At 31.7% G+C, this 13,693-nt stretch overlaps 1 protein-coding gene across 1 annotated transcript; it reads right to left on the bottom strand.

Annotated features, from left to right (window-relative positions):
* Positions 1-5,070: 5,070 nt before the first annotated feature.
* On the bottom strand, positions 5,071-6,218 carry LOC106299138 (thioredoxin H8-like). Its single transcript, XM_013735271.1, has 3 exons — positions 5,923-6,218; positions 5,585-5,707; positions 5,071-5,471 (listed from the first exon to the last, which is right to left on the bottom strand). Exons 1-3 carry the CDS (start codon positions 6,112-6,114, stop codon positions 5,331-5,333), a joined length of 456 nt encoding a protein of 151 aa, XP_013590725.1. The 5' UTR covers positions 6,115-6,218; the 3' UTR covers positions 5,071-5,330.
* Between the last annotated feature and the right edge of the window lie 7,475 nt (positions 6,219-13,693).

Genomic DNA, 13,693 nt, shown 5'->3' with positions numbered 1-13,693 from the left:
ACCATGCTCGGACGAAGCACATACATCGTCGATATCATTTCATCTGATCAGCGTTGGAAGATGAAATGTTGGTGCTTGAGAAGATCCCAGGAAGCAAGAATCCAGCAGACATGCTAACGAAGGTCGTGCCGTATGATAAGCTGAGGTTGTGTGTAACCTCAGTTGGCTTGTCAGAGTAACAAGCTGAGAAGACCTGCTACATTGATCAAGGTGTGAAGACAGATTGAAATCAGTCTTCAAGTGGGAGATTGTTGGTCAAAAATCAACGCATGCAAGTTGGTGATTGTGAAGAACACGTTTTTTTTTTTTGGTTTTTTGGTTGGTAAGTTTGGTTGTTACACCAACTCACCACCAACTCACAAATCCCCCTCCTATAAATACCTGCATGAAGGAGAAGGAGAAATTCATCCCAAACAAGAAAAACAGAGAGAAGAAGAAGAGAAGAAGAAGAGAAAAAACGTGAGAGAGAGAAAAAAAAAATTCTTTTTTCACAAATATCTTCCGCAAGAAATTACGAGTAATTTCTGATTGTATTTGGGATCGGGGTTGAGTTGAGAGCTTGTAAAAATTTCCCGGTGATAATAAAAAGATCTGTAGCAGGTCCGGAGACGTAGGCAAAAGTTGGCCGAACTCCGTTAACAATTTTGTGTGTGTTTTTCCGCTTCCATAAATTCCGCAAATTTTGGTTTTCCGCAAAATTTGACCGCGTATTTCCTAACAAGATGTTGGTATTGTAATTTTGGACAAGACAAATATCTATCGAGCCAAATTATTATATTGTTTTAACGAGATGGATCACAAGTTGACCAAAAAAACAACGCTAGAGATTAGATATCCGCCGCCAATAATCGATAATATGCCAAATATTCAAACTTATTTTGGCGCTAGAGATTAGATATCCGCCGCCAATAATCGATAATATGCCAAATATTCAAACTTATTTTGGACGAAGCGGACCACAAACTTGTACTCCGATCATTTAATTTTGGTGCCCAATAATTGATTTACTATATAAAGTAAGTCTGGGCATTAAATTCGGTTTGGTTCAGGTATTTTAATTATTGGCTTGTTTAAATAAGAAACTAGAGGATCCATTTACTATCCCACATATATTTGGTTTGTGTAGTTTCGGGTTCGATCTGGTTAGTGTAGTAAAAGTAAGAATAAAAAATATCTAGAAAAATTTTGGTTCTTATATGATACATATTCGGTTATTTCGGATAGTTCAAGTAATTCATGTTAAAAATTAGATATTTTAGATGAAATATTGAGTATTTTATATAAAATATCAGATATTTTCGATAAATATCAAATAATTAAGATGATTCAGATAAATGTTTTTGGATATTTCGGGTTATTTTGGATATTAATATCATGATACTTTTAGATACTTTCGGGTAGTTCAGATACTCTATAATAATTTAGTTATTCAAATATTTTGGATACTTTTAATAGATTTTTAATTATTATATATATACATATATATATATATGTAAATATATTTAACATTTTTTATATATTTTGATACCCGTTTGATTTTCAATTTGGCTATTTTAGATATAAAAATATAAAAATATTTGGATATTTGAGAGTTTCAGATATTTTGGTTTGCTTCCGGTTCGTGTTTTCGGTTCGGGTTTCCTGCGCACGTCTAATATAAAGTTTCAAGATATTATGTTGACTAGTTGACTAACTCGCCGCCGAAATCTGAAGGGTGGAACCGTTGTCGCAGGCGCTAAGGGAAGAGACTAGCATTGGACATGGATGATGCTGTTGTGTGTATACGCAATCCCTTAGACGGCAAGCTGTTTCCTCTTCGTATGCAGTTTCCGCCAAATAGCAAAACAATGCATGTCGTTTTGGTAGTATGCTGTGTGTGTTTTGAAATAGTGGTCGATGTATGCACAAGTTTGGGATATGGTGTTGACAGAAATTATGATTAGTCCTCGGTTCCGTTATATAAGAATGTAAACTATGCAATATATAAATAGATTATTATTGTGGGTACAAATCTTGCAATTTATTGTACATCATTTATTTTGTAAACGTATTTTATATGTGAACATTTGCCATCAAGAATGATGTTTGTTACTAGAAGATTTTTTAAATCAATTATTAAAAACTCTAAAATGCTCAAGAGCCCGAGCCGTAGGAACCAAAAGAATTGAACGTAGTGCCTGACAATTCCTATGCCAATGAGATATCCTAATTGAGAGGAATGTGAAGAGCCCGAGCCGTAGGAACCAAAAGAATTGAACGTAGTGCCTGACCATCCGCATTAACACCTTAACGGTGCATACTCCCAATTAGAGGATCCTGAATGACGAGGAATAAACAAACTTTGGAACCTTGTCGGGGCTAACGTCTCAGCAACAACCGAAACAGCGACCAAACAAGCCCAAAAGCCGGGCCGAGACTTCTACAACACCCACAATCCAGCACCTCCAATAAGAAGAAGAAGAAGCAGATTTGCCGGGTTTGAAACTTCAACGGCACTGCGAATGGTTTACTTCAAAACATGTAGTCACCAAGTCTCGATCTTTCCCGATGACCAGTCGAAGAAAAGTGCGGTCTTGACACGCCCGGTATCCGAGAACCGAGAGCCAGCTTCTCCTTTGAACGCCTTCATGCCGGTAACAACTCTGCTTGTCCAAACTGAAGCTCCTTCCATCCTACGATTGGTGTGGCCATAGATGACCTAACACGTTGTGGGCGTCTCAGGAAACACATGAAATCGGAGCCAGTCCGGTTGATACACATCCACCGTATGCGCACCGTTCACGCTGTCGAAAGCAGAGACTCTCGACATTCACTTGGCGAGGGTAAGGACATTGAGCTATCCAAACACCGAGCCTTTTCCTCCGTCCCTACACACGTTGAAGAACTTTTTATCCAATCATCATAGAAGATAGATGTTTCTGAAGTATTTTTTGTTCTATTTATTTGTTTAAATAAATTATACATTTTTTATATATCGTGACTATTAATATTCTACAGTATTTTTTTTTGTTATTAAGAATGTTTTTAAATTAAAGTTAACTAACAAATTTTACATTAAAAACATTTATGATTTTTTAATTCCTGTACTTAAGTCAATACATCTTATCAAACGAGACATAAACAATCTTCTTTTTTTTTAACAACAAAAGAAGCAATCTATCAAATATTTCCTCTGTTTCACGAAGAGCGTCACTTATATATTTTTCGAACATTAAAAAACTGATTGAAATGCATTTATGTTTTCATTAATGTCATTTATTTAACCAATAGCATTTTAGATAAACAAAACATTAAGAAACTAATTGAAATGCATTTATGTTTTCATTCATTTCATTTATTTAACCAATAACATTTTATAAAAATAAATTTATTTATAAGATCAATGCATTTTATAATTAATATTGAGCTAAAAGTACGTATAAATTGCATTGAAACTGTAGAACAACACTTTTTATGTAACAAAAAAAATGATTAAGTGACATTTAATATGAAACAGAGAGAATACAATGCTCCAATTAAGGTGATTGTATAGGCAAATGGTTTGGAACTCCGATATTTGTTTCCCAATGCGAATGCGTACGTAATTTTTTTCCGTCCTAAAGATTCCTTCAAAACAACAATAAAGTTCAACCAACAGTCCAACAAACAAGAGAAGCAACAACCAAAAAGAAGAAAATACACGGAACAAGACTTCATCAATAAAGCACTAAACGGCTCAACACAAAGCAGAAACTAGTAAAGAAAAAAACAAAAGGACAAATGTCACTATCTTATTCTTGAGCCAATATGGGGTATCCTTTAGCAACGTACGAGAGGAAGCATAAAATATGTCACAACACCCAGTCTCATAAGCACTCTTATTGCAGTTAAGTGATTCAAAACGACAAATGTTTCCCTTTTAAAACATAACAGTTACCCGGAGCTACTAGCTTTACTTGTAAAGTCTTCTTCCCAAAAAAAAGTTGAGGTGCTAAGTTTTAGTCTCAGCGGTTGCGGGAAAGGGATTAAACAACCGGTATGAAATTAATTATGGACTTACGGCCAAAACTTCTTGATTTCAAAAATTTATATATATAACAGGAAGAGCTTTAAGAACATCGGCAATGATGTGCTCTTGCACATGCTCTCAAAAATGATATCTAAGTGATTATTTTTTTTTCTTTTAAAAATAAACCACTAGAATGATGACACATTTAGAACATGTGTTTAGAGCATGTTCTTGGGAGATAGAACTTCTCGACTCTCTCTCTCTTAATTTATAATTAATTATATTTATTTTTTTATTAAGAGAGCATGTGTGAGAGCACACCATTGCTGATGCTCCAAGGCCACCATTAAACACGGTGCTTACCCCTGATTAACCACTTTTTTTTTTTTTTTTTTTAAATTTAAGCAGCAGCGCTTAAACAAGCGCAGTAAACGTCGGTTGTTCCCACTGTTCGCAGATTCTACTGACACGTGGCGACCTACGATTAGTTCATTTTTAATTTTTTTTTTAATCAGATAAAAACCAAAAAAAAAAAAAAATTAAGCACCCCCAAAGGGGTGTTAGCGATGCAGATGCTCTGATGAGCTCCTTTTAGCAGCTGCAAAAATAAAATCCTCCAAATATATGACTCTATTACCTTTTTTTTTTGTCAGCGACTCTCTTATTTTTCAATGCCCATTCTCAGCTTTTAAATTTAGCGACAACGTAAGAAAGAACATGCGACTATGCGAGTATTCTCTTTATAATTTTACCTGGATTGAAAATGTGTATTTGTTTGAGACGTATTGATTATACTAGTTTTAAGCACTAAATATTTGTTCTTGTACGTCATGTTTTCTAAAAGTTTTGTCCAGTTGTTTCTCGTTCAACAAAAATGATAGTATAGCATTGGTTCATATGAATTTTTTTTCATGTGCTCATTTACATCCCTAATCCCATATTGACCACCCTAAAAACATGCTTGGCTCGATCCAAAGTCATCAGCTATAAAAACTAAATTAACGGTGCATATATAGAAATTGATTAAGATTGTTTGGGGGAGAACAAGAAATACTTTTTTGTCCACCCAAGAAAGATATATATAACCATACAAATCAGTAGTCATAAATTTATTACACGAGACAGGTACAGACATGCAAATCCAAACTTACATCACACAAATTATGTTTATTTTGTTGAATCTCCTTCAGACATTAATTTATATATAGTAGCATACTAGCGTACTATTCTTGGCATATGGTGATCATACATGAGGAGCTACATTTATTTATATAGTAGCATACTATTCTTGGCATAAGGTGATCATCATGCATGATGCATGCAAGTAAAAGCTTCATATTTTTCAAAAGAAGGATTGTGCGTATTTGTGGAGTTTCCTCTCTAATTCATCAAACTTCACACCCACAACTCTGTCTACTTCTTGGCCTCTCTTCATGAATACAATCGCAGGCAAAGTATGAAGGTTGTACTCCATCCACACACTCTGCATTCAAGTAACTCAAAGGCAACGTAAACTTTTGTGGACATGTTTTCAATGATGTTCTTTAGACTTTGAGAAAGACGAGGACGAAAGCAAACGGATTAATTAAGTATTACCATTAACACATCGACATCAATCTTCACGAACTCAACATCTGTGTACTTAGCCGCCAACTCTTCAACCTTCGGCTCAAGGGATTTACAAGGTCCACACCATTTGGCCGTGAACTCGATCACAAGCTATATATATAAATACCAGAACTGGATATGCATTATTATATACTCAAATTAAGCCTAGTAAAAAGATCAGTTTCACCGGCTCAGCAGGTAGAGTGTCTCCAACTTATCAAGGAAAACCCAGTTCAAGCCTCCACCATTGTAGCACAAGAAATCTCAATAAAAAGTAGATATAATCTACGTTAGAACTTAGAAAGCGCATGAAAATGATATATTACCAACTTGTTGGTGTCCTTGAGACCGTTGAGCCGAGATTTCCACTGATTCTTGTTCTTGATTTCAACAATAAGGGGGATGTTGACTTTGTAAGGAGAAATCTGGGACTCGAAGCGAGGTGTCCATGGCCTCCTGGAAGGGAGGTCCGCCGTCACTGAATATCTCTGGTCTGGAGAAGAAACATTAGCACCCATTGTCTCGCTTTATCACTATGTAGAAAGGAGCAAATAGTTTTTTTGAGTAGAGTTGTTCTTTCACTTGGAGCATAAGGTGAGAGGAAGAGTTGGCTTTTATAACCTGAGATATTCTTGTTCTGGACCTAGTGGCCTTAAACGGTCACCAATTTGTACACTATAATACCTATTGGCTGTAAGAGTACATGTCGTCGCACAAAACTATTCCAACAAAAGTATTTTTGGGAACCAACTTTAATAAATTATTAAGTCTCACTTTAAGATCAAGTTGTCTTAGTATAGTTATTGAAGACTCCAAATTTGTAATTGAAATTCTAAAGACGCTTACCAACTTTTTCTTTTAATAAACGGAGAATCTCAAACCAAAGCCTATACTAATTTCACTGATTTAATAAAACATCATTTTGTCTTTTAAATGTGTCTAGAAACTTTTATCTTCCAAGCCATAAGTAAAATGTAACCAATGAATCAATGAATTGCCAACAAAAAAAATCACAAGGAATTGGTTGAAGCTTTTACCAGTTGCTAATTCATTTATTTTGTTGTTAACTCTATATTGATCACATGTATTAACTATTAAACTAGATGATAACCAGATTATTTTTAAAAAAATATATTATACTTAAATATTATAAATAATATACATTTTGTTATCAATAATTGTTTTTACATTTGATTAAAGGTGAGCATTCGAGTATCATTTGGTTCGATTCAGATCCTTGCGGGTTTGGTTCGGTTCGGATTTTTGCGGGTCTGGTTCGGGTTTGAGTTCGGATAATCTATTTATTTATTTTTCAAAAATTAAAGTTCATATATATTTTAAAATTTTAAAAATCTAAAAAAAAAATAATATATAACATATAAATTTGAATAATGTATGCCAAAATACTTAAACTTAGCATAAATATTGGTTTAGCTTAAATATTTGGATAGAAAATCAATATATATTTTAAGTATTTTAGGTATTTTAAGTATCGTTTAGCTATTTTAAACATGTAATTATAACTATTTGTATATATTTTCAAGTATTTAAGACAACTTTAAAACATCTTATATATTTTGTATATTATGTTAGATATTAAATTTAAAAATAATTAATATATTTAAGTATATAAATCTGGTTCGGATACCTGAAATATTTTCGGTTAGGATCGGATTCGGTTCTGGTTCTCTAGATACCAAAATTTCAAACCCATTCGAATATATAACCAATTTTGGTTAAAATTCGGTACTATTTTTTGGATCGGTTTTTGTTATTTTATTTTTGTATTCAGATTTTTTGTCTAGCCATATATTTTTATTGTGACAAATTTTCAAAACAAAAATGATGATGGTTCATATTGATTTTGGGTATGCAATAATTTTTAAACCAAAACACATTTTACTATGTATGTGGTTCATTCAGTTAATCATTAAAAACTGTTTTAGGCTCATTTAAGGAAAATAAATGGTTGAACTTAAAAAATGTTATCATTTCAGATTGTCAATCGACACTTCCAAATATTCTTTATCGGTGTTGTGACGAATAGAAACGGGGTTAGAGGTTAGAAAAACAATTTTTTTGTGCATCCATATTCTCGGTAGGTGATTTCAATAGCTTCTAAATAAATCTTAGTTGTATCGATCTCTTGTAAGATTTTCGAACAATATTAATTAATAAAATCTTACACATGCTGAATTGTTTCTCAATTAATATAGAGAAAATTAGATTAATCACATAAATCAACATAATAACTCTTGTTTATTTACAATAAATTTATGGTAAATAAATCAAAATAATCATTTTATTTATTTTATATGGTATATAATTATATTTCAATGATATTGACATAAATATATAGTATATTTTAATATAAATATTTATTATTGAGACTTCCTATTCATATGGTTTTATTAACATTTTTATAGTTGATTTAACAAAAATTTAAACAATTAATCCCAATATTTTTGATGTGATATTTTTTCAATGCAAATTTCAAAATTAAAATATTAAAGTCTCAATACTCTTTCAATGCAAATTTCAAATTTCAAACTTAACATATTTATATATTTTTAAATGGTACATAGTTTAATCTAAACAATATTAAATATATATATATATATATTATTTAATATGAATATCTATTAAATAAAAGTTCATATTAATACGATTTATGATCATTATATCTTGTTATAACAAAAAAATTATGCCATTGATCACAAAATTTTCAAAGAGATTTTTAAAATTTTTTGTCATTTAAAGTCGTTTTAAAATTTCAAAATATAACATATAAGAAAAAAATCTATAATCTATAAAAAAAATTCAAAATATAAAATTAAACAACAATGAGGAAGGCTACAAAAATTGTTATCAATTCTTTATTATTCATAATCATTAGTTTTTATATATATGTTAATCATATTAGGAAACACCGTAGCTTTTATTTAAGGAAAAAAATACACGCTTCTTATATTTTGGGTTAATATAATGTTCCTTAGCAATTAGATTTTGGACCTACAAATTATCTAATTGATTCTTATGCTGCTACCTAAGACAAATTGACATTTTAATTAAGTGACACATCATCAAGTCTCTTTGGTAATTAGTACAAAATATATGTTACTTTTTAAATGATTCTCAATTAATATATAGAGAATGTATCATAGAATTAAAAAGTATACTATGCAAGCACGCAATAACACGTGATATATATTTATTTAAAAGGCAAGTTTCAGGGGATGATTGATAAGTGTTGTGGTTTTATTTTTTGGCTTTAGAATAATAGCTGTAGATTTTACTGCTGTACCTGTAGATTAATTATTTTCAGAGCACTAAATATAAAGCTCTAAAAAAATTGATTTCCGAAACTATTATGTTTTCTATTTTAGTTTTTATGGCAGTAGCTTTAAAAAAAAATTTAAAGTATAATTGGTAAGCTAAAGTGAATGTAAAAAAAAATGAGCTATAGAAAGCACTCACCGGCTACCAATCACCCCCTTAATGTGATTAAAAAATGCTGTCAAAAAAGTTGTGATGAAACAACATACTAAAGATTCCACAAGTCCTTTTTCTTTCACCCAAGTCCTTTTTCTTTCACAAGTGCTGTGCTGCTAGTGCATAAAGTTTTATCTTTCTCTCCAAGTGCGACTTTTGTTTTTTTTATACTGATAAATGGAGAAAAAGGGAGGCAGCAGTTGTTTTTGACCTTTTTACGGCCGTGAATTTGTTTGAAAAGAAGGATTCCAAATCTCCATAATATATGATTCCCTACTTTTTTTCCCTCTGAAATTTTATTAATGGGTCAAGGTCCAACTTGGACCAGACCAAACCCAACACTAAAAGACAAGAGGCCCATCCAACGGCCAAAAGATAACAAACCACACGGGCCTAAAGCCCAAGATAGATCCCGTTGAGGAAGACGCTTACTCATCCCACCACGTGTAACGACGCCCGGCGTCTTAAGACACGCGTTAAGGAGAGGACAAGCCACCTTCCACCGGCGATAGAGGAGGAGACTCGACAGAACTCCGCCGTCGACAGAGCTAAGCCGATGAAGAACCGCACACAAAGGAACAATCATCACGACGATCAAGTCATCCACCGGATCTAAGTTTCCAGAAAAAAACAAATCGCCTACAATCGATCCCAACACCGTCGATCTTTCTGCTTGAGATTCGGTCATCTTTAATGATAAGAAGAAACCCGAAGATGAAGCGGCACGCGGGGAGGAGAGGAAGAGATGAATCGAGGCTACAAAAAGAGAGGCGATTGAACAGATAGGAACGGAAAACGTCGATCAATGAAACCGGGAAAAACCCGGTGAGAAGCCGCCGTCGCCATCGAGAAGAGCGCGACGCGGAGCCAAAAGCCGGATAGCTCCGTCGTGAAGACCGCGAGCCACTAGAGTCAGAGCCGGCTATACTCGTCAGACTGACCGATGTATACCGGAATCGGAGTCGCCGAAAGGAACCGGCGATGGAACACAAAGAGCTTCGTCTCGAACTTTTCTTCGTGAAGGATACGGGAGAGAGAACGAAGAAGAGAGTGATCTGTAAGTGGAGGTCTTATATGATTTCCTACTTATCCTATGATTTTAATTAGGTTATTTTTGGTTTATGTTGGTGGATGAAAAACTTATTTTTTTAGTAATAATTTCTTGGTAGAAAGATAAAGTGTAAAGCAACCAGGAATATTAATTTAGTAATTACTATGAATCTATGATAAAACGGAAATCTGTGTAGATGAAATGAATGATGGAATACCTGTCGCAAAAAGGCAGACACAATATATGCATGATAGATTGTTTGCTTAATTCAAATATGTTTTGGATCTGATATTCAATTTAACAGTAATAATAGACTAATAGGTTCTTACTTAATTCAAACTAGACCCTGATGCGCGGATATGGATTTTCAGTTTTTAATTATTTATTTTATTAAATGATTTATTTGTAATATTCGTTCATATTATATTCATTAAGTAAATATTTTCTTTTTACATCTTAAACTATCTATTTTTTTACGAATGTGTGATATCATATAAAAAATATAAAAAATGAGTATAGAGTTAATTAGATAATTTTAAAAACAGAAATTTTTCTTTCGTGTGCGATATCATATAAATAATGATCCGCCCAGTTAACAAAAATCATGATTATTTTATGTGTAATTTTTTTATTTTGACCATTTCCTTAAAACTATATTAAATTTTACATATTTAAATTAGAATATTTTTAATATCTTTACCTTTTTATTTCAAATGCAACTCAATATTTTTTTAACAATTATAAGAAAATATTTAAAAAATATTTTTAGAATTTGTTTGAAAAATTTGAAAATTACATTTTAAATTAAAATTATCCTAAAATATGATAAGTTTTGATGTAAACGAAAACTCAAATTATGTCAAAAATAATGATATTCAATGATAATAACAATTTTAATTGATTTTTTTTTAAAAAATACATTTAAAAAAATATACAATTGTGTGAGTCAAATTCTAGTTTTACTGATGCATGTTATATATTAGTGCTGCATGTTTTAGTTAACATTTTAATGATGCACGTTTTTAAAAATCTCCATTATTAAAATTATGCACGTAAGGATAACTCATGAGTTTTTTTGGTTGATTAAATGACATTATGTCCAAATTTATTTAAGGATATTTCATTAAGGTAACTGAAAAAGACAAACAATAAAATAGAAAGTTTAAATTCATTTAAGCATATTTCATTAATGTAACTGAAAAGACAAGTAATAAATTAGACGGTTTTATTCGTTTTAGGATATTTCATAAATGCAACTGAAAAAAACAAGCAAAAAAAAAGGAGTTTAATTAATGAAATAAGAACATTTTCAAATGGGTACTTCTCTTTTAATAATATAGATATGGTTTCTATTTAATAGTTAATTATTACTACTATAAACTAATTAATGATAATATATGTGAAACAATAAATCTTAGTTTTAGTTTAGGCAATGCTTTGACATAAATATACAAATTACAAAAGTTGACAATGGAAGCAAAAATATACAACCTTAATTCTTATCTGTTAGGATTTAAAATCATATGCAGAATTTCGAAGAATAACTTTTAACAGAAAATTATGTAAAATTGGTTTCTATTTTTATCTTCCAAATAGCAGTGCCAAATTCATCCCTTCTATTTTCAGATTATTTATGATGTATATTACTTAATTATACTCTTTCTCTTTTCAAAAAGTATATATTGTAGAATTTTTACACATATTAAGAAAACATATGATATTTGATTAACAATACATTATTTTTTGTAATTGACCATTCTCGTAACTTTTAACCAATATATTTCAATAACTATAATTATATTTTTTGAAGTTTATAATTTAGTTTTAATTAATAAATTAATAAATTAAAATGTATCTTTTTAAAAGAGTTTTTAGAAAACATGGATATTTTCGAACGAAAGGAGAATTTAACTAGTAAAATATACATGTGATATACATCCCCGTGTTCCATCCTTTATATCCATATACGCCTTCCTCTGTTCTTTAGTTTTTTTTTCTTCTTTAAATATCACTGTATGTTTTTATTTGTTGCTAATTTTATTTCATGTGAGTGAACATGATATCCATTTTATTTTGTAAACTGATCATTTATATAATTAAATTCATTTATATAATACGTTACTATTATCAAATTATATTTTTATTTCTTAATGATATAGTGTATATAAATTTTAAGCATTCAAATTGTAATTTGTTTTTACACATGTATAATTTATTTAATAAAATACAATGAAAATCCAAATCGATATTCTTTTTTTTTTTAAATCAATTTTCGATCTGGTTTTCAAAACATTTCAAAGATTATCTCATCCATTGGTTTTTCACCAAGTCTTTCACAATATAAATATATAAAAAATCAAAAAGTAAAAAAAAGATGGAAAAAATAGAACTGAGGTGAGAAAAATCTCTCATATAAAAAAAATATTTGAAAAAATAATGAGAGACTATTTTACAATGTGTCATTCTATTAATGGCTTAACTTTATAATTATTTCAAATTTAACTATATTTCAAATCCTTTATATATTAAAGCACAAGTCACATTACCAATCAAAATATGCCATGAAATTTATATTGTTAAAATTAAAAAATCAATCAAAACAAATAATGTTAAGAAAAAAAACTGTAATAACAGTTCAACTCCTACACTACAAGAAAATAGCGACATACTGAGGGAAAAAATCGTCGGTATGTCGTCGAAATAACGTTATTCCGACGACATACCAACGAAACAAATCCCCGGAAATAACTCCTCGGAAATTCATTTTTCCTCGGAATTTCCTCGGAAATTTCCGACGGAATTCCGAGGAAACAAATTTCCGAGGAAATTCCGAGGACCACCAGTTCGTCAGAAAGCTCCTCGGAATATACCGAGGGACCACCAGTTCGTCGGAAAGGTCCTCGGAATATACCGAGGGAGAACTTCCTCGAGATATTTCGATGGAGTTTCCGATGGTCCAATCCTCGGAAGTTCCGACGAAGTGTTCCTCGGAATTTTCATCGGGAATTTCCGAGAAACGGAGCCCTCGGCATATTCCGAGGAACGAGTCCCTCGGCATATTCCGAGGAATGAGTCCCTCGGTATATTCCGAGGAACATGTTCCTCGGTATATTCCGAGAGTTCATTTCCTCGGAATTAAAAAAAAATTAATTTTTTTTAAAAAATAAAATTTTTGAAATTTAAATTCGAAAATATAAAATTAAAATTAAAATTGAAAACATATTAGATAATATTCAAAGTTGTACAAATAAAAATAAAATATTTCGAGTTTTTGAAAAAAAAAAAAACTACGGGTGTGGCACGTGCGGGAACACCTCGTTCGGGTACATCCTCTGCATCATCTCCATCATTTGCTGGTTCAGCCTCCTATGTGCCTCATAGCCCGCCTGTTGAGCCGCCATCTGGGTCTCCAACAAATATATGCGATCATCCTTGTCCTTCAACTGAGCCGTAAGTACTTCTGGATCAACAAAGGGCGGTGGTGCAGAAGAAGGAGGAACCGACCGGGTGCGACGACCCAAACCGACCAAACGTCCCTTCTTCTTTGGAACCGA

The sequence above is a fragment of the Brassica oleracea genome, chromosome C6 (assembly GCF_000695525.1).
Source record: "Brassica oleracea var. oleracea cultivar TO1000 chromosome C6, BOL, whole genome shotgun sequence".
Taxonomy (NCBI): Eukaryota; Viridiplantae; Streptophyta; class Magnoliopsida; order Brassicales; family Brassicaceae; genus Brassica; species Brassica oleracea.
The sequence above is the reverse complement of the archived record's forward strand: the minus strand, read 5'-3'. Positions and strand labels throughout refer to the sequence as shown.

Excerpts from the sequence above, each read along its gene's own strand:
- LOC106299138 (XM_013735271.1), bottom strand. The coding sequence starts at position 6,114 with ATGGGTGCTAATGTTTCTTCTCCAGACCAGAGATATTCAGTGACGGCG. Across the intron at positions 5,708-5,922 it reads TCAAGGACACCAACAAGTTG|CTTGTGATCGAGTTCACGGC; the intron begins GTAATATATCAT and ends TTATATATATAG. Across the intron at positions 5,472-5,584 it reads TTGATGTCGATGTGTTAATG|AGTGTGTGGATGGAGTACAA; the intron begins GTAATACTTAAT and ends ACTTGAATGCAG.